The 20,214-nt window shown below is 51.4% G+C and overlaps 1 protein-coding gene across 1 annotated transcript in view; it reads right to left on the bottom strand.

Moving 5' to 3' along the window:
* Positions 1-20,214, bottom strand: part of LOC146870680 (uncharacterized) — a 101,940-nt gene that overhangs the window by 66,994 nt on the left and 14,732 nt on the right. Inside the window, exon 2 of the mRNA XM_085643415.1 lies at positions 15,599-15,670. Within this exon, the coding sequence (XP_085499541.1) occupies positions 15,599-15,670 (72 nt within the window). The remainder of the gene's footprint in view (positions 1-15,598; positions 15,671-20,214) is intronic.

Here is a 20,214-nt window from a genome sequence, read left to right as displayed (position 1 = left end):
GAAAAAGAAAGCTTAGCCGTTGTCTGGGCCTGTGAACACTTTCACATCTTTGTGTATGGAAAACACTTTACATTAATTACCGATCATCAAGCCCTCATCACCATCTTTGGTAATCCACGGGCCAAAATGCCTCCAAGAATAGAACGTTGGGACCTTCGCCTACAAGAGTACACATATACGATTGTGCACAAGCCGGGAAAAGCGGAGAATCCCGCTGACTACATGTCAAGGCACCCCAAAGTATCAACAAAGTGTCAATCATCAGTAGCAGAAGAATACATATGCTTTGTGGTGGACTAAGCCCGGCCACCCGCGGTCCCGGTAGAAGCCATCATAGACGCTACTCTTGAGGATGTTACTCTGATGGAAGTGAAGCGACGAACGCAAAGCAATGAGTGGAGACATCTGGACGGTGACAACTCAAACAGCATGGTCGACAAAAATGAACTGGCTGCCTTCAAGCACGTGAAGGAGGAACAGTCAGTAGCCCCCAACGGAATACTGTTAAGGGACAATCGACTAGTCATCCCCAGACATCTATGCCAGGGAGTCATCAATTTAGCTCATGAAGGCCTCCGAGGCATCGTGGCCACTAAGAGAGCTCTGAGGGAAAGAGTGTGGTTCCCAGGTCTTGATCAAATGGTAGAAAACACGTTGAGAGACTGTCCCCAATGCCAACTGGTCAGCAGACCTGATTCACCCGCACCCCTACAAATGTCCCGATTACCGGAGGGTGTGTGGCAGCAAGTGACCGTAGACTTCTTTGGACCATTTAAGTCGGGACAATATATCCTAGCTATCATGGACGAATACTCTCGTTTCCCTATTGCCCACATCATCTCATCAACCAGAGCTTCCAGCACAATACCTGTGCTGGATGAAGTGTTTGCTGCCTGGGGTATCCCCAAAACAGTGAAAACGGACAATGGGCCCCCGTTCAATAGTCAGGACTTTGCAGACTTCGCCAAGCACCTAAATTTCAGACATCGCAAAATCACACCTCTGTGGCCGCAAGCCAACGGGATGATCGAGAGATTCATGTCAACCTTAAAGAAAGCCATCCAACAAGCAGAGGTGGCGCGACAAGACATTCAGAAAGTGCTAAATGAAGTCTTGCAGGCGTATCGGAACACACCTCACTCCACGACGGGCAAATGTCCCGCCACGCTAATGTTGGGCCGGCCCGTGCGCACTCGGATACCGATGGTTGAGTGGTCTGATAAGGCAGTGTGGCCAGAACCTGATACTGATGACATTTCTCACACGGACCAACTCAGGAAGGAGAAAATGAAAACGTATGCGGATCATCGCAGGCGAGCTGCCCCGTCTGGGATTCAGGAAGGTGACTGGGTCTTGGTGAAACAGGAACAGCAGCAAAGAAAAACTGACTGTCGCTTTAGCGAGACTCCACTGGTGGTCGTCAAACAAAAGGGGACTATGATCACTGCCGAGTCGGACGATAAGAGAATAACCAGGAATGTGGCGCACTTTCAGAAGTGTAGCCCCAAAGTCAAAGAGTCTCTCGATGCTTCCATCGGAGGGGAAACCAGTCCACGTGAAACTGAGATCAGCGCTCTGCCACCAAGAGCGGCCCCTAATGGAGGAGACAGTGATCTTCCTGAAGCCAATGGTCGCCCTCGCCGGCACATCAAGAGGCCGAGTCGCCTGATCGAAGAACTGTAACTATTATGACATTATTTGGGTATACATACAAAGTAAAATGATGAGTGTAGGAGAGTAGGGTCTGCTATCCTGTGGTCACCCCAAATGTTTGCTTTTTGCTTCACTGGTTTTTGACATATTGAGGCTGTGGGCCTGCTAATCAGACCCCCAGCCTGCTGTTCTCTCTACTAAATAGACACTATGCGCTTTAGGTGCGTCACCAATTGGAATTGGATCACCCTGTGAGCTCCTGTACCAGTGTACACTAGGTACCCAGGGCATTGGTGTATCTAAGGCCTACCAGGGGCTGAAGCATGTATTGTGCCACCCCTGGCCTGGCCTAACAATTTGACACAACTGGCTGATCACTCAGCTGGGGTAAGTTGGGGTATCCACCTCTTACTTAGGTGTAGTATACCTATACCTAACCTTAAATGGGACACATGTTAACCTATAAGTCACTCCTATGGCAGGCCTTAACAATCCTGAAGGCAGAGTGCTTGGTTTCATGTGAGATGGTGCTCTGGCATGAGCTGAGCCTGTCTGCAGTGGTCGGAACAACTTCCTTCTACCGTTTCCAGATATCGCCATACCATATACTCTTAAGTGCATTATGAACCTCGCGGTTAAATGCTATCTTTGGTTTGGCTTTATCAAAACATGTCGAGTAAGGTGTCATACGAATTGGAATACTAACCCCTCGCCAATTCTGGCGACGGGGTTAGCATTCCACCCTTCTAGAGGGACACAACATGTACAGATCCTGAAACCCGGGTAAAATCAGACATAGCCTCAGCTCCACAAAATGGACGCTGCCACCACAGACACAAGTCTGCCCTCCTGCTGCTGAGAGTCCTTCCAGCTTGGGAGACGTGGACAAAGGGTTTCCTGCCAGGGGAGGTGCGAGCACCACCCCAGACAGGATTTTGTGTATTGGTCAGGTAGGGCTTGAATAGAATCAGACATGCCTGAGGCTCACAAGGAGCCTCGGTGCATATGCCAGTTCAAACCGGTCCTGGGGCACACCAGCCCCGGACCTGGGGCGAGCTGGACAAAGGATTGGGGGTGTAACCACCCCCCTTCCTGGTCCCACCCTTAGGGAGGGACCTAGCAGGTAGTCCGGCGCCTAGAATCCGCTTAAAGGTAGGAGCTGTGTCCTAAGACTTCAGACATCCTGGAATCAACTTAACACTAAGAAGAAGACGGGAACTTCGACGTTCTGCTGCACAGAAGACTGAAGGAATTCTCCCCTATGGTCAGGGAGTGACCATCTTGCTAACGCAAGCACCAACCAGCGAATCGACGTCTGCTTTGCCGCCGCCTCCCGCCGGAGCCCGAGCCCAGAGAACGACAGAAACTGGACCTCCAGACCTCTCACAGCCCAATCCACAGTCCCTGCAAAGAAGGAACCCGTGGAGGCACCGAGACATGTGGAGCCAGCCATCTTGGAAGACACTCGACAAGCAGCAAGCGCGACAACAGAGGCTCCCTCCAAGTTGTGCTTTAGGTCCTGAGAAGCCCAACATCCGAGCAGCATCTGCACCAAAGGTGAGCCCTCCAGCATCTCCATGATCTGCGTGGGGCCCCTCTGCACTTTGCGACTCGACGCGCCTACCCGGTCCCTGGCCCGTTGGCTAGTGGCCATCTTGGCGAACCTATTTGAAAACTACGATGCTGGTCTGGTTGCTCAAGACTGGCCCCTGCTTCCCTCCAAAGGAGCAGCCCCTCTGACCTTGCTGGTCAGAGTAAACAGCTTTCTTCAATTCCTATGACTCCTGCTTTTGCCAAGGCTTGTTTGCTTCCTTTGAGTCGCCGACAGCGAGAGCCTGCGTGGGACAGCTCGTGAACCGACTCCTGGACGTCGTCGACCTTCAGGGACCACGTGGCTGCAGAGACAAGCTACACCTCTTCACCTGTTTGCACCCGACATCGCCTGGTACCTACCTGGTGCCACGCCGGTCACTGGCTAGTGACTGTGAACACTGTCCCCTCTGCTTACAGGTCCTCTACAACTCCGATCCATCCTTGGATTCACCGCATCTCTTCTGGACCGACCGCCTGCAGCATCTTTGTCATCAGGCTCCATTGAACAGATAGACGAAACCCGACGCACTTCGAGACCTATGCACCTGCTTCCTGTGGGTGAGGTAAAGCTGGCACTCCAGTGCACAAGTGTAGAGTAACATCTCTAATGTCTAGGTTTGAAGTCTTGATTTCGTAGTTCAACCAGAAGACCCTTCTAGCAGTAACTTTTGAACTTTTACGCACCCATTGAAAACCTATGGGAGCCCGCGTGTAACTTTCCTCACTGCACACGCGACCCGTGGACCTCCTGGTCACTAACTGAAGTTAGCTCCTTGTAGGCCCAGCGATTCTAGAGGCCCTAGGCCTTTTCCCTTTCCTATTCGTGGTACTTATACCACTATTTTAGTATATGGTTTGAGCGGCCACCAGGGCCTATCCATATAAAGTGCAACTTCTGTATATTGTGATACTTTCTTGTTTAACGATTTGTGCTCCTGTGCTCATAAAGAGTCTAGGGGATACTTTGAGTAATAAATACATATATATTTTGAATATATATCTGTGTGGTGTCCTTTCATTGGTATAAAGGGGGGTTACATATGGTAAAACAGCTTGCTTAAACGAGTTTAGCCTCAAAGACTGCTTAGCCTACGCTACCACTAGGGCAGCTAGTCCAAAAAGGTTGACTTACAACCACACCATAAGGGTTGCTTGGCATGGTACAAGGTGGTCACTTTAACTAGTGAATATCATATACCAGGCCAACTTCTCACATTGGTGAGCAGCGGTTGGATTTGAGCTTGCTGTGTTTTACCTCTGTAATCTCTTTGTTACCAATTGAAAGATCATACAGGTACCTTTAGGTACATATACAACAAGATAGTTATATACTTAAGTTCTACTGAACTTAGTTGTTGTAGAGCAAAAGGAGTAGCACACCCTGACTACAACTACTAGATAGGTTTAGTAGGAAAACCCAAGTGTAGGTAGTTGCAACACATCCACCCACACTTAAGAGCAATGGCTGGGGCAGAGGGGTCCAACGTACCCATCTCTGTCGAGAGTGACCCCCAGAGGGCACCATCCATCTTTGCTACCCTAAACCAGAATGAGCTCAGGCAGTTGGCTAATATCAGGGGCCTTAAACAGCCCAGAAACCCTACCTCTGCTGAACTCAGAGAACTCTTGCAAACTGATGAAGATCAGAGAGCTCTCCAGAAAGCCTCCCAGTTAGGCCCCTCAGGGACTGGAACAGGAGGCCCTCCTTCTGAAGATGCTACTGAAGCACCCCTTCCTAACAGTCGCCCCTTAGTTGAGAATCAGACTACAGATGATGAGGATCAGCGTAGGGACAAGGATGACAAGGGGGATGAGTCTGACAGTAGTAGCAATTCGGATGGGAGAAATAGCCCAGTGCCAGGTGCTATACCTGGCTCAGCTAACTTAAGACTATTTGGGACTGACAATGGGTTCCCCCCATTGAATCTCCCTAGTGGACTTAACCAGGGGTTTGGGAGACAGAGGAATCACTCAGGTGACTCTAATGCCTCTCACGCCTCTAGAGGCTCTCAGGATCACTCCAGAAGAAGGATGACCAGCCCTCAGAGGAGGGAGCATGAGGCCAGAATGCAGGAAGCCCAGCTGAGGATCAGGAAACAGGAGCTAGAAGTAGCCCTGATGGAAGAGAAACTGAGCAAGGCTAGGCAACCTAGAGAGAGTGGGTCTATACCCACTGGTGGCAGCATTGTCCCTAGGGACAAAGATAGGGTCTTTGATAATAGGAACCTGTCCAAGGTTGTGCCCCCCTACAAAAGTGGGGATGATATCCACAAGTGGATGACTGCTCTTGAGAGAGCCTGCAAAGTGCAGCAGGTTCCTGAAGACCAGTGGGCAGCAATCTTATGGCTCTCCTTTGAAGGAAGAGGCAGAGATAGACTCCTCACTGTTAGAGAGGAGGATGTCAGAAACTACAGAGCCCTGAAGAGTGTCCTGGTTGATGGGTTAGGCTTAACCACTGAACAGTACAGGTTAATGTTCAGAGATACCCAGAAGACACAGACTCGGGACTGGTCTGAATACATTGAATGTGCCACTAAGGCTTTGGAGGGTTGGTTGCTGGGAAGTAAGGTATCTGATTATACAGGATTGTACAATTTGATGATGAGAGAACAGATTTTAAATAACTGTCAAAACCAGCAACTGCATCAACACTTGGTTGACTCGGATCTGACCTCTCCCCAAGAATTGGGAAAAAAGGCAGACAAATGGGTCAGAACCAGGGTTAAGCAAAAGAACCAGAACCAGGGCCAAGGGGGTGATCAGAAGAAAACAGACCAAAAGGGTGATCAGAAATCTAAAGACCAGAAGTCTTCAACAGGGCCCCAAACTAGTACTAATGACGGTGGGTCCCAACAATCTAAAGGAAAGAAGAAAGAAGGTCCAAAGAAACCCTGGTGCAAATCTTGCAAGAATACAACTCACTGGACTAGTGATTGTAAGAAGGGTGGAGCCCCCAACACTGTTGCCCCTAAGGCACCTGCTCCCAGTAGTACTGTTAGCAGTGTTGGTCCCCAGACAAAGGGTGTAGTGGGAATCACTATGGGAACTGAAGGAGATTCTGACTTAGACAGAACCCTTACACAGGCAGTCTTGATCTGTGATGGGGACATGGATTTGTCCCTGACTGTGAGCCCCAGTAATCTGGGCAAGTACAGACAGACTTCATTGATTAATACAAAAGTGGCTCAAGCCTACAGGGACACGTGCCAGTGTCACTATGGTGACACCAGGCTTTGTGGACCCTGGACAGTACATACCAGGTGAGAATTACCTGGTGACCAATGCCAGCAATACCACTACTTCTCATAGTGTGGCTATTGTTAACTTCTCATGGGGAGGGGTAACTGGCCTCAAAAGGGTTGTGGTTAGTGCAGACCTCCCAGTAGAATGTTTGTTGGGCAATGACCTAGAGAGTTCTCTATGGTCAGAAGTGGAGTACAGGACACATGCAGAGATGTTAGGTATATCACCACATGTCCTTGCTGTGACCAGGTCACAGGCCAAAAAGTGCCTTACTGAACCTCAGGTCTTGGATCCTGGAACAATGGACCAAGCACCTACCAAGAAGAAGAACAGGAGGGTTAAGGCTGTGCCTTCCCCCCTGCCTCCAAGTGATGATCAGTCTTCCCAGGAGGATGATCTAGAGAACCCTGAAGGAACTGTCCCTGAAGAGCTTGAACCTGACCAGGTTGAGTTTCTGGGGACAGGGGGACCTTCCAGGGCTAACTTGGGGCAGGCTCAGTTATCCTGTCCATCTCTTGAACCCCTCAGACAGCTGGCTGCTGCTGAGGCTGCTGGGAATGCTCAAGGTGCCCATAAAGTGTATTGGGATGATGGGCTCCTTTATTCAGAGGCTAGAGACCCAAAACCTGGTGCAACCAGGAGCTTGGTTATACCTCTGCAATTTAGGGGCTTCCTTCTTACCTTGGCCCATGATATTCCTCTAGCAGGACACTTAGGCAAGAACAAGACTTGGGACAGGCTTGTCCCTCACTTTCACTGGCCTCACATGAATGAAGATACCAAGGAGTTTTGTCGCTCCTGTGTGACCTGCCAAGCCAGTGGCAAATCAGGTGGCACAACAAAGGCCCCCCTAATACCACTACCTGTGGTGGGGGTTCCCTTTGAAAGAGTGGGAATAGATATAGTGGGTCCCATGGATCCCCCCCACTGCATCTGGGCACAGATTTATACTGGTGGTAGTGGATCATGCCACCAGGTATCCAGAGGCAATTCCCCTTAGGACCACAACAGCTCCTGTTGTGGCCAGGGCTCTGCTGGGAGTATTCTCCAGAGTGGGGTTTCCTAAGGAGGTGGTTTCTGACAGAGGTACCAACTTCATGTCAGGATACTTGACAGCTATGTGGAAGGAATGTGGTGTCAACTACAAGTTCACCACCCCTTATCACCCACAATGCAATGGGCTTGTTGAGAGATTCAACAAGACCCTAAAGGGTATGATCAAAGGATTACCTGAAAAGCTCAGGCGAAGATGGGACATCCTTCTACCCTGCCTTCTGTTTGCTGACAGAGAGGTCCCACAAAAAGGAGTTGGCTACAGCCCCTTTGAATTGTTGTTTGGGCACCCTGTAAGAGGCCCCCTATGTCTGGTGAGGGAAGGATGGGAGTTACCTCTCAAAAAGCCTAAGCAAGACATAGTGGACTATGTACTTGGTCTCCGCTCCAGGATGGCTGAGTACATGGAGAAGGCATCCAAAAACCTTGAGGCAAGCCAGGCCTTAGAGAAAGCTTGGCATGACCAAGGCTGTCTTGGTTGAGTTTCAGCCAGGACAGAAGGTATGGTTGTTGGAGCCAGTGGCCCCAGCAGCACTCCAAGACAAATGGTCTGGACCCCATACAATCCTGGAAAAGAAGGGAGAGGTTACCTACTTGGTGGACCTAGGCACTCCCAGGAGTCCCCACAGGGTACTCCATGTTAACAGGTTAAAAGCATATGTTGACAGGGCAGACATGGGCTTGCTCATGGCTACAGATGAGGGACAGGAGGAAGAGAGTGACCCTCTCCCAGACCTGTTGTCTCAGAACCCTGAAGATGGTTCAGTTGAAGGAGTGACCCTTGGAGGCAACCTCACTGAACATCAGCAGATTGAATGTAGACAGGTTCTACAATCATTTCAGCATATGTTCTCACTGATACCTAGTCAAACTGATTGGTGTACCCATGTGGTGGACACCGGTGACATTCTCCCTGTAAAGAACAAACTTTACAGACAACCTGACCATGTCAGGGACTGTATAAAGGCTGAGGTACACAAAATGCTGGAACTGGGTGTCATTGAGCCCTCAGAGAGCCCCTGGGCTAGCCCAGTGGTTCTGGTCCCCAAACCTCACACCAAAGATGGCAAGAGAGAGATGAGGTTCTGTGTGGATTACGGAGGACTCAATGCTGTCACTAGGACAGATGCACATCCTATTCCAAGGGCAGATGAGCTCATAGATAAACTGGCTTCTGCTAAGTTTTTGAGCACATTTGATTTGACAGCTGGCTATTGGCAAATCAGGTTAGCTGAGGAGTCTAAGGCCAAAACAGCATTTTCAACCCCAGGAGGACACTACCAATTTTTGGTGATGCCCTTTGGTCTGAAGAATGCACCTGCCACCTTCCAAAGGTTGGTGAATCAAGTCCTTACTGGGTTGGATGGCTTTTGTGCAGCATATCTTGATGACATTGCTGTCTTTAGCTCCACCTGGGAGGATCACCTGATCCACCTGAAGAAGGTACTTGAGGCTCTGCAAAAGGCAAGGCTACTAAGTGCCAGATAGGGCAGAGTAAGGTTGTGTATTTGGGCCACCTTGTAGGTGGAGGCCAAGTTCAACCACTGGAGAGTAAGATACAATCCATCAAGGACTGGTCTCCTCCAACCACCCAGACTACGGTCCGAGCTTTCTTGGGCTTGACTGGGTACTACAGGAAGTATGTTAAGAAATATGGGTCCATTGTGACTCCTCTTAATGATCTGACATCCAAGAAGATGCCCAAAAAGGTTCAGTGGACAGTAAGCTGTCAAAAGGCATTTGATGACCTGAAGAAGGCCATGTGCTCTGCACCTATCCTGAAAAGTCCTGACTACTCCAAAGAGTTTATTGTCCAAACAGATGCTTCTGAGTTGGGTGTGGGAGCTGTGCTGTCACAACTTAATGTAGATGGTCAAGACCAACCCATTGCTTTTATTAGCAGAAGGTTGACCCCCAGAGAGAAGAATTGGTCAGCTATTGAGAGGGAGGCCTTTGCTGTGGTGTGGGCCCTGAAGAAGCTGAGGCCATACTTGTTTGGCACTCACTTCCAAGATTCAGACCGACCATAAGCCCCTCTTGTGGCTAAATCAGATGAAGGATGAATACCCCAAACTGCTTAGGTGGCCCATTTCCCTACAGGGGATGGATATTACAGTGGAGCACCGGCCAGGTACAGACCATGGGAATGCAGATGGTCTCTCCAGGTACTTCCACTTAGGACATGAAGACGAGACTGGTCAAGGCTAGTTTAATGTCCCTGCGTTTGGGGGGGGGGGTTGTGTAGGAGTGTAGGGTCTGCTATCCTATGGTCACCCCAAATTTTTGCTTTTTGCTTCACTGGTTTTTGACATATTGAGGCTGTGGGCCTGCTAATCAGACCCCCAGCCTGCTGTTCTCTCTACTAAATTGACACTATGCGCTTTAGGTGCATAACCAATTGGAATTGAATCACCCTGTGAGCCCCTGTACCAGTGTACACTAGGTACCCAGGGCATTGGTGTATCTAAGGCCTACCAGGGGCTGAAGCATGTATTGTGCCACCCCTGGCCTAACAATTTGACACAACTGGCTGATCACTCAGCTGGGGTAAGTTGGGGTATCCACCTCTTACTTAGGTGTAGTATACCTATACCTAACCTTAAATGGGACACATGTTAACCTATAAGTCACTCCTACGGCAGGCCTTAACAATCCTGAAGGCAGAGTGCTTGGTTTCATGTGAGATGGTGCTCTGGCATGAGCTGAGCCTGTCTTCAGTGGTCGGAACAACTTCCTTCTACTGTTTCCAGATATCGCCATACCATATACTCTTAAGTGCATTATGAACCTCGCGGTTAAATGCTATCTTTGGTATGGCTTTATCAAAACATGTCGAGTAAGGTGTCATACGAATTGGAATACTAACCCCTCGCCCTTCTAGAGGGACACGACATGTACAGATCCTGAAACCCGGGTAAAATCAGACATAGCCTCAGCTCCACAAAATGGACGCTGCCACCACAGACACAAGTCTGCCCTCCTGCTGCTGGGAGTCCTTCCAGCTTGGGAGACGTGGACAAAGGGTTTCCTGCCAGGGGAGGTGCGAGCACCACCCCAGACAGGATTTTGTGTATTGGTCAGGTAGGGCTTGAATAGAATCAGACATGCCTGAGGCTCACAAGGAGCCTCGGTGCATATGCCAGTTCAAACCGGTCCTGGGGCACACCAGCCCCGGACCTGGGGCGAGCTGGACAAAGGATTGGGGGTGTAACCACCCCCCTTCCTGGTCCCACCCTTAGGGAGGGACCTAGCAGGTAGTCCGGCGCCTAGAATCCGTTTAAAGGTAGGAGCTGTGTCCTAAGACTTCAGACATCCTGGAATCAACTTAACACTAAGAAGAAGACGGGAACTTCGACGTTCTGCTGCACAGAAGACTGAAGGAATTCTCCCCTATGGTCAGGGAGTGACCATCTTGCTAACGCAAGCACCAACCAGCGAATCGACGTCTGCTTTGCCGCCGCCTCCCGCCGTAGCCCGAGCCCAGAGACCGACAAGAACTGGACCTCCAGACCTCTCACAGCCCGATCCACAGTCCCTGCAAAGAAGGAACCCGTGGAGGCACCGAGACACGTGGAGCCAGCCATCTTGGAAGACACTCGACAAGCTGCAAGTGCGACAACAGAGGCTCCCTCCAAGTTGTGCTTTGGGTCCTGAGAAGCCCAACATCCGAGCAGCATCTGCACCAAAGGTGAGCCCTCCAGCATCTCCACGATCTGCGTTGGGCCCCTCTGCACTTTGCGACTCAACGCGCCTACCTGGTCCCTGGCCCGTTGGCTAGTGGCCATCTTGGCAAACCTATTTGAAAACTACGATGCTGGTCTGGTTGCTCAAGACTGGCCCCTGCTTCCCTCCAAAGGAGCAGCCCCTCTGACCTTGCTGGTCAGAGTAAACAGCTTTCTTCAATTCCTACGACTCCTGCTTTTGCCAAGGCTTGTTTGCTTCCTTTGAGTCGCCGACACCGCCGACAGCGAGAGCCTGCGTGGGACAGCTCGTGAACCGACTCCTGGCCGTCGTCGACCTTCAGGGACCATGTGGCTGCAGAGACAAGCTACACCTCTTCACCTGTTTGCACCCGACATCGCCTGGTACCTACCTGGTGCCACGCCGGTCACTGGCTAGTGACTGTGAACACTGTCCCCTCTGCTTACAGGTCCTCTACAACTCCGATCCATCCTTGGATTCACCGCATCTCTTCTGGACCGACCGCCTGCAGCATCTTTGTCATCAGGCTCCATTGAACAGATAGACGAAACCCGACGCACTTCGAGACCTATGCACCCGCTTCCTGTGGGTGAGGTAAAGCTGGCACTCCGGTGCACAAGTGTAGAGTAACATCTCTAATGTCTAGGTTTGAAGTCTTGATTTCGTAGTTCAACCAGAAGACCCTTCTAGCAGTAACTTTTGAACTTTTACGCACCCATTGAAAACCTATGGGAGCCCGCGTGTAACTTTCCTCATTGCACACGCGACCCGTGGACCTCCTGGTCACTAACTGAAGTTAGCTCCTTGTAGGCCCAGCGATTCTAGAGGCCCTAGGCCTTTTCCCTTTCCTATTCGTGGTACTTGTACCACTATTTTAGTATATGGTTTGAGCGGCCACCAGGGCCTATCCATATAAAGTGCAACTTCTGTATATTGTGATACTTTCTTGTTTAACGATTTGTGCTCCTGTGCTCATAAAGAGTCTAGGGGATACTTTGAGTAATAAATACATATATATTTTGAATATATATCTGTGTGGTGTCCTTTCATTGGTATAAAGGGGGGTTACATATGGTAAAACAGCTTGCTTAACACGCTTAAACGAGTTTAGCCTCAAAGACTGCTTAGCCTACGCTACCACTAGGGCAGCTAGTCCAAAAAGGTTGACTTACAACCACACCATAAGGGTTGCTTGGCATGGTACAAGGTGGTCACTTTAACTAGTGAACATCATATACCAGGCCAACTTCTCACAATGGGCGTTTTGAATTTTGTTAAGAAAGGGGGAGATGTAATGTGGCGCTGAGTAAGAGAGCGCTAGGACCGCCTCGGACAGGGAGGCGTGGACGGGGCGGGACCAGGGAGGGGTCAGGGAAGTGCCCGGGAAAGGAGGGCAGTTAGCAGTAGGCAAGCGGCGAAGTAAGTCGCAAGTAATAAAGGTATCTTGAACCTCACCAAGTGTCTGCGTCGTACCTCCGCCGACACTACAGTAATGTCGGGAAAATCAGCAGTAAAAGCCTCCTGAGGATATAAATCGGGCCCTAAATTAGCAAAAAAAATAAAAATATATCGGCCCAAATTTTGACCCGTCAGACAGGGATGGATTGGCACAGCGGGCAGTTGGGCATTGGCTGGAGGGCCGGTGTGTCAGTACCCTCTGAGGGCCATTTTTGTTTTCCCAGCCCACAAAGGGCGCTGGACAGGGAGAGTAAAGCAGCCTCACTGGGAGGGGATGGAGGGGCATGTGAAATGGCCGTTGGGCGATGATCAGCTGTGGCCTCTCCTTGACCCCCAGCCTTGTCAGGCTAGGGCCTGATGGTGGGTTGGGGAGAGAATTAATGCATGAGAGAATCAACCTCCCTGAGGGGTAGGTGTTGCTCAGGCCATTGAACCTTTCTCACCTCGGTCCCCCTGGGGCCCACGCAGGCCGGAAACAGAGTTTGTATCTTACACCTCACCCACAGCCCTTCTCATTCAGGACATGGTGGGCGGGGGAGGGTGGGTTTATGTAGGGCCTCGCTGTGGGGGCCAGTAATGTTGTGGCTTGGGCCATCTTCACCTCAGCCCCTGCCCCTATGGATGGCCCAGCAGTTGTGTTTTATGCTTAATCCCCTCCCCTGCCAGGCCATTGTCCTGAGGTAGTGGAGGGCTAGGGACTGCTTGAGGAATTTAATAATACAAGGGGGCTGGCAATTGTTCTGTTGCTCAGGTAATGTAGGGCTGGGGATGGGTTTAATAATTAAGTAAACTAAGGGGCCTCACTGTTGTTCTATTGCTCAGGGTGACGGCCATTGTCACCTTGGCCCCAGTGTCCTTCCTAAGAACAATATCCCCTCACTTTAATGTCTTGCGTGTGCAAAGATGGGGGATTAGGTTTGAGTCCAGGCGTCTGCTCCCAACATCCTGTGATTCTGGGCAAATCACTTAATCTCCCAGGCCCTTAAATAAACAAGCATTTGCAATGCAATAGGTCTCGCATTTACGCGAGTTTGAGCTATTGACATTGTAAATGACAATGCCTTTTATTTATGTTTTGGTTTTTACAACTTAAATAAAAGGCATTGACATTTGCAATGCTAATAGCTTAAACTCTCGCAAATGCGAAACCTATTGCATTGCAAATGCTTGTTTACAATGGGGTGGGTGGGAGGCGCATGCATTTTCAAGTAACCCAGCTCGGCCCAAATAAATAATGAAAGTGCCTTTTGTGCTCGCTCGGATCGTCTGTGTGCTGTGCTATTTGTGAAAGAGAGAGAAGGTGGCGCTGCGGGGAAGGGGGCCACGAGAAAGCGAAAAGGAAAGATAAGGGGCGGTGAGTCGGGCACTGTGAGTCAGCAACAATGAAATGCTAATGAGACAGACAAGAGAAGGAAGGAGAGAGAGAGGATATGAAAGTGGGCGCCGTGCTTAAATTGAAAGTGCTGAGCCAGTGCAGATAAAAGTTATGCGCATGGCAGCAAGTGAAGCGTCTGTAGTGTCCTAGCAGGGACACGTTCTAGTGTTCCTATGTGTGTGGAATACACTGTACACCCACCCACCACAGACGTCACTGGGTCAGGTGACGCTGTTAATAAAGAGGCCGAGCGCACGTGCTCGTGGCCATTAACCCACTACCCCAACTGTGTGTCTGGTGTCTATCTTTATACCTAGCATGAGGGCCTAGGGCCCAACATCACACTGGCGACGAGGGGGCTGTGCCCTAGCGTGCAGCAGCCCAGCGATCTGCAAGGGGGAAAGGAGATACCTGCGGAGAGGCCCCCCCAGCAGGCGAGAACAGCGCCTGACCGCCCGTCGGACGTGTACAGAGCCCCGGGAGGAAAAGCGAGGAAGTCGGGTGCCCACCCCGACCCCGTCGCGTGGCTGCCGTGATCCCGGTGGGGGATCGTCCCGAACATAGAGCGGACCGTGCGGAGCCCACCCGCATCGGCCGCGACCTGCCCGGTGAAGGAGGTGAAGTGCGAGCCGTGCGGAGCCCACCCGCATCGGCCGCGACCCAACAAGTGGCAGCGATCCACGCGGAGCCCACCCGCGTGGAAGAAGAGCCCGCCGGCCAAAAGGTGAGGAGCCGCGCTGAGCGAAGCCCAGCAGGGACGGAAGAAGCGGAACGAAAGCGGGAGCCCACCCCGTTCTGCCCCGGTGAGGAGAAGTGAGCGGCACCGGCAAACCCCCCCCCCGCGTGGTCCGTGAAGTGAAGGGACCTGCCGCGGGGGTGGAAGATCCGAAAGTCAAAGCGGAGCCCACCCGCGTGAGAAGCAGCCCAGCCGGGCAGAAGGTGAGCCCTGAGTTGCCAAGCAGCCCCTGGGGGGCACCATGAACACACCCCACCCCGCGCGGCGTGTACTGAGAGCGGCGAAGGGGGAGGAGTTGAATAAATAAAGCGGAGCCCACCCGAAAGGAGCGCCGGACTAATAGAATAAGCGGGTGCCTACCCCGCATAGCCATTACTGCAAGAAAGTCCCTGGAGGTGCGCGAGTGAAGAGCAGCCGGTAGAGGTAGTGCCACACCCCCAGGAGCAGTAAGTGCGTGGCCGTCAGCCACCCGAAAGACAGACCCCGTTGTGGGGCCGCAACGAGGGCAGAGCAGGACCGACAGCCTGCGAGTGCCTCCCTCACCCCCTCCCTGCCGCGAGAAGACTGCAAGAAGCTGCCGCGGTCAGGGAGGGTGATTGTGAAGATAAGGAATGGCCGCCCCACCTTGCAGGACCCCAGGCGGCAGGAAAAGAGTTCCGAATGTGCTGGGAAACCCAGCGTGAGACTGGAGCAGTTTCCCCCAACAATGCCTGGACCTCTGCAGCTAATTGAGAATGCCTGTGCCCCCTGCCTTCAAAAAAAAAAAAGAAATGTAAAGGACTTACCTGCTGTCTGGCCCCGACCTGGCTCCCAGTGTTCTGTGTCTGCTGCAGCTCCAGCTCCCGGACCGGTGAAGCCTGGAAAGTGGAAAACAACACGAAAGACAGTCTAGCAGCAAAGAAGGCTGCTGCTGAATGGGAGACAAGCATACCCTGCACTGCCATCTAGTGGCCGGAGGGCAGCATTGCACCAGCTGCAGGAAAAGAGTGGAAAGGCTAGAGAAGAGGCAGCAAGGCACGTACCGCAAAGTCTGACGGATGCACGGTGGTGAGCGCACAGGAATGCGCCAGAAGCGCAGGAATGCGCCAGAAGCACAGGAACGCGACAGAAGCACGAGGAAGAAGATACAGTGTGCCACAGGGATGCGGCGCCATCCCACAGCGACAAGGAGGAAGAGAGAAGAAAGGGTCAAGCCACGTCCACCCCAGCAAGGACCGCGCTGTCGCCGCATCAAGTGGAGTGACCCCTCAAGAGAGCCAAAGGACTCAGCGCAGATGTACCACGGACGCGGAAAGTACACAACAGCGCCTACAAGAGAGGAACTACACGGAAGAAGATGTGCGCAGCAAGTATCCAACGACACGGAAGGATAAGGACGCAGAGGCACACCCAGTGGCGCCAAGAAGCTACCACAACCACCCAGTGGCGCCAAGAAGCCACCACAACCACCCAGTGGCGCCAAGAAGCCACCACATCAAGAGATCACGGCGCAGGGAGCAATGCTACACTGAAGACGTACCACGACGGTACGAAGAGAAGCACGCACCAGCGCCCGGCAAGTCAGAAGACACAGGGAGTCACACGAAGTGACGCATCTCGTGAAGCTGACCAGCCAAATGGTCGCACCAACAGAAGCCAACCCGCCCGGGGGCAAAAGGAGGTGATCGACGCACGGGTCAGTGAACCCACGGAACAAGAGGTCTGACGAAAGACCGAAGGTATCCTGCCAGAGATCGGCAGAATGGACCGTCAAGTGGTCCGAGAAGTTCAAGAACGAAGAGGACCAAGAGCATGGCCCCACGAACGTCAACAACCAAAGTAACTGGCGAAAAGGAGGAGAACGAAGAGGACCAAGAGCAGGGCCCCACGAACTTCAACAACCAAAGTAGCCGGTGAAAAGGAGAAGACGAAGAGAAGGTCACGACCCTAACTCGGAATGCTGAGGAAGATGGAGAGAGTGTCCTCGGACGAGGACAAGACCAGGGGGAACACGTGCAGAGTGCGCGCGCTGCATGGAGAAGCCTGGCCAGACCAAAAGGAGAACAGAAACGGTCCAGAGTAGGTCGTGAAGCGAAAGGAAGAAGAGATCGGAGTGGCACGTCTGCCACTATAAGAAATGAAGACAGAAGAGATCGGAGTGGCACGTTTGCCACCACAAGCCAAAGAAGAAAGAAGAGATCGGAGTGGCACGTTTGCCACTACAAGAAAAGAAGAAAGAAGAGATCGGAGTGGCACGTATGCCACTGCAAGAAGAGGAGAAGAAGGAAATAGATCTGTGGCACGTTGGCCACTGTTAAGAGTAGGAGGAGAAGTCAGAGTGACTCAACACCCACACGGAGATTAGAACCGAGGAAAGAGAGAGGAGTGTGGCAAGACTACTCACACCTCAGAGATAAGGAAGGCGACAAGTGCCAGAACATGGAGAGCAAGTCCTGAGAACACCCGTGGCACGGGTAGAAGTCCATCTGCTGTGGCGGTGCCTTCAGCACATCTGGGATCGGCAGAGGTGAGCCGGCCGGACCATTCGAGACATCCACCTTTGGGGTCACACGGTCACTGGACGTTGCCAGCCGTGGTGACTCAGGGGCAAAGGCCTCAGGGATGCCAGTGAGAGAGCATCCCCGCAACGAGAGATGGTCATCAGCCGCCCTCCAGCACAGGTCCCAGGAGGAGGAAGACATCGCGCGCGAAGACAGGAGCCAACAGCTACCCTCCAGGTCTGACTGCGGAATCTGAGGTGAGACTTGTCGTCTCCGCTGCGCCCACACTGATTGGAGGGCGAGGAACACGATACTGTACACCCAGCCCAGGACAAGTCCTATAGAGAGGGCCTCAGGGATATCCCGTGGCAGGGGAACACCGGTGAGAGGGGCATCATGGTGAGAGGGGTGTCTTGCAAACAATCCTTCTTTTGCCAACACAGAACACACGCCACCGACGAAGAAGAGGACAGGACTGAAAGTCGAACGGCAACATCTAGCGGTGAATCACAGGAATTCTGACTGCGTTTGTCGCCACGGAAGCAAGGTAAAGAAAAGACTGTGAGGACAACTTCAAGGCAGAGCCGTCAACAGACTGGATCCATCAAGCACCCATGGCTGGTGTCACAGCGAACTGTTGGTCTCCACGGCAGGAAGAACGTCGTCTGCGTATCCAAGCAGCTGAGGCGTAAGAGACTCTGCAGAAGTTTGGTCACTGTACGGTATAGGTGTATATCTTTATTTTTCCTCCCGCAGGTTGAATTTTGACTTTGGGTTTTCTTTCATTAAAGATTGGGAGGAATGTAGTGTCCTAGCAGGGACACGTTCTAGTGTTCCTATGTGTGTGGAATACACTGTACACCCACCCACCACAGACGTCACTGGGTCAGGTGACGCTGTTAATAAAGAGGCCGAGCGCACGTGCTCGTGGCCATTAACCCACTACCCCAACTGTGTGTCTGGTGTCTATCTTTATACCTAGCATGAGGGCCTAGGGCCCAACATCACAGCGTCGTCTTGCTAATTTTAAAAAAAGAATAAAAGCGGCTGCCTGCTTAAATATTAAGCGTGGCGTATGTGTTGTTAAGCAAAAATGCAGGCGCTGTGCTGAAACTTTAAGAGCGGCGCCCTGGGGGGAGTGTGGGAGGGATGAGGGGCTGATGGCCCAGAGTCCGCCATTGTTTATTGAGTGTTAATTGATTTAGTTGAGGCGTGCATTACAAAATAATTGTGCGGCCGCTTCACCTGGCAGGCTTATGGCACGCGCATGGTTGTAACAGAACACACCATATAATGCTATAATATGGCACGCGCGTGGTTGTAACACAACACATCATATAATGCCATAATATACTGTACTGTACTATGTCATACTATACCATAATACAATAGTATTCCACAGTGCTTTAAGAAGTGTTTTATGTGTGCCTGTATACATGAACATCTACATGTGGCAAACACTACAAATGGGTGTGACTTGTGGAACTGATGGCGAGTGTTATTGCTACTCGACATCAATGGTGCTTGTTTTGTCACAGACGGATGAAAGACCGAGTCAGCCCGACCTCCGAATTGCTCACCGCAAATGGTGCATTTAAGCAATGAACGAACCCACCAAAGGCTGTCCTCCTTTTATGACCACAGTATTCAGCTGCAACCCCCGGGGTTGCACAACATCTACGTCACTACTTTGACATCATCTGGTTCTACTGTTTTTTTGCCACACAAATGTGCATAATCTACCACCCACTGCATAATGTGCAGATTTCAAGATTAAACGAGACCTAAAAAGGCTCTGTTAATTTGGAATGACTTAAGATCCGTTATACATAGCAGCCATAGCTGAAATGCCTACGGCAAGTTAATAAGATTAGTAATAATTCTCCCCAATGATTTATCATCTAAATATCAGCCTTAAACATACTTTGGAAATTCAACCATTTTATTCCGAACATCAACTTAAGAGGTCAGAAAACTACACACGTTTTCGTCTCAGATGCAAACTTTTTAATTTTGGTTTACATGCAGTAATTCAGCCAAGCAAAAGCTTCAAATGTAGTAGACTAGAATGCACAAAGGAGAACTACCTCCCGACAGATGGACAGTTACAGGTAGCTCACGAGCTACTCATTGGAGAAGCCTGCCCTAGATAACCAGCGAAGAAAGAAAAACATGACAAGGAATGAATGAACGAGGGATGGGAGGGAAAGTGTGAGAGGGAACAGAGGGAGAAGACAAAGGGTAAGAGATCATAAGAGTGGGAAAGAAGCAGTGGGGGGACAGCAAAGGGGAAACAGGAAAGACGAGAGTGTGTGAGAGAGGAGGGAGAGAGAGACCAGGAAAGGTAGGAGAGAGGGGAGAGAGGGCGTGGTTAAAGGAGGAAAGAGGGAGATGAGAAGGGGGAACCGAGATGGCCATTGCTCGCCCAGGCATCCATCTGCCTGCAGTGAGCCCTCCCCTCTCAGTGCAAACACTTGTCACCGGGGGTGGGGGCTGGCCCGGAGCACAGGGTGTCGCAAGCTGCTTCTGCTGGCATTTCATCGAGCTCGGATTACACAGACTGCCCATTGTCTCGGATGTTTGCCTTCACCACGTGTGCCATAGAGGCAGCCGTCCTGGGCCAGAGGGGTGCATGTCAGCCGCTTGGGAAAGCAAACAGATCCCGCAGGGACGAGGCCAGGCTGAGCGCCGCAGATAGCAGATTTCCGACTGAAAGGCTATTTGCCTGCATGTAGTGCTTGAAATGGAAAAATAGAAGTGCAGGTACTCCGTAGGAGGGTACCAGCTTGTTTCTGAGATGTGCTGGTACTCTCCAATTAAAAAGTGCCGGTACTCTCCCTCTCCAAAAAAAGTGCCGGTACTCAGTAGTACCGGCCCATTTAAAGCATTGCGTGCAGCGTGCAGGTCACCCTTTTTATTTA

Source organism: Triturus cristatus, chromosome 1_1, assembly GCF_964204655.1.
Source record: "Triturus cristatus chromosome 1_1, aTriCri1.1, whole genome shotgun sequence".
NCBI lineage: Eukaryota > Metazoa > Chordata > Amphibia > Caudata > Salamandridae > Triturus > Triturus cristatus.
Note: the sequence above shows the minus strand (reverse complement) of the source record. Positions and strands in the feature narration are given on the sequence as shown.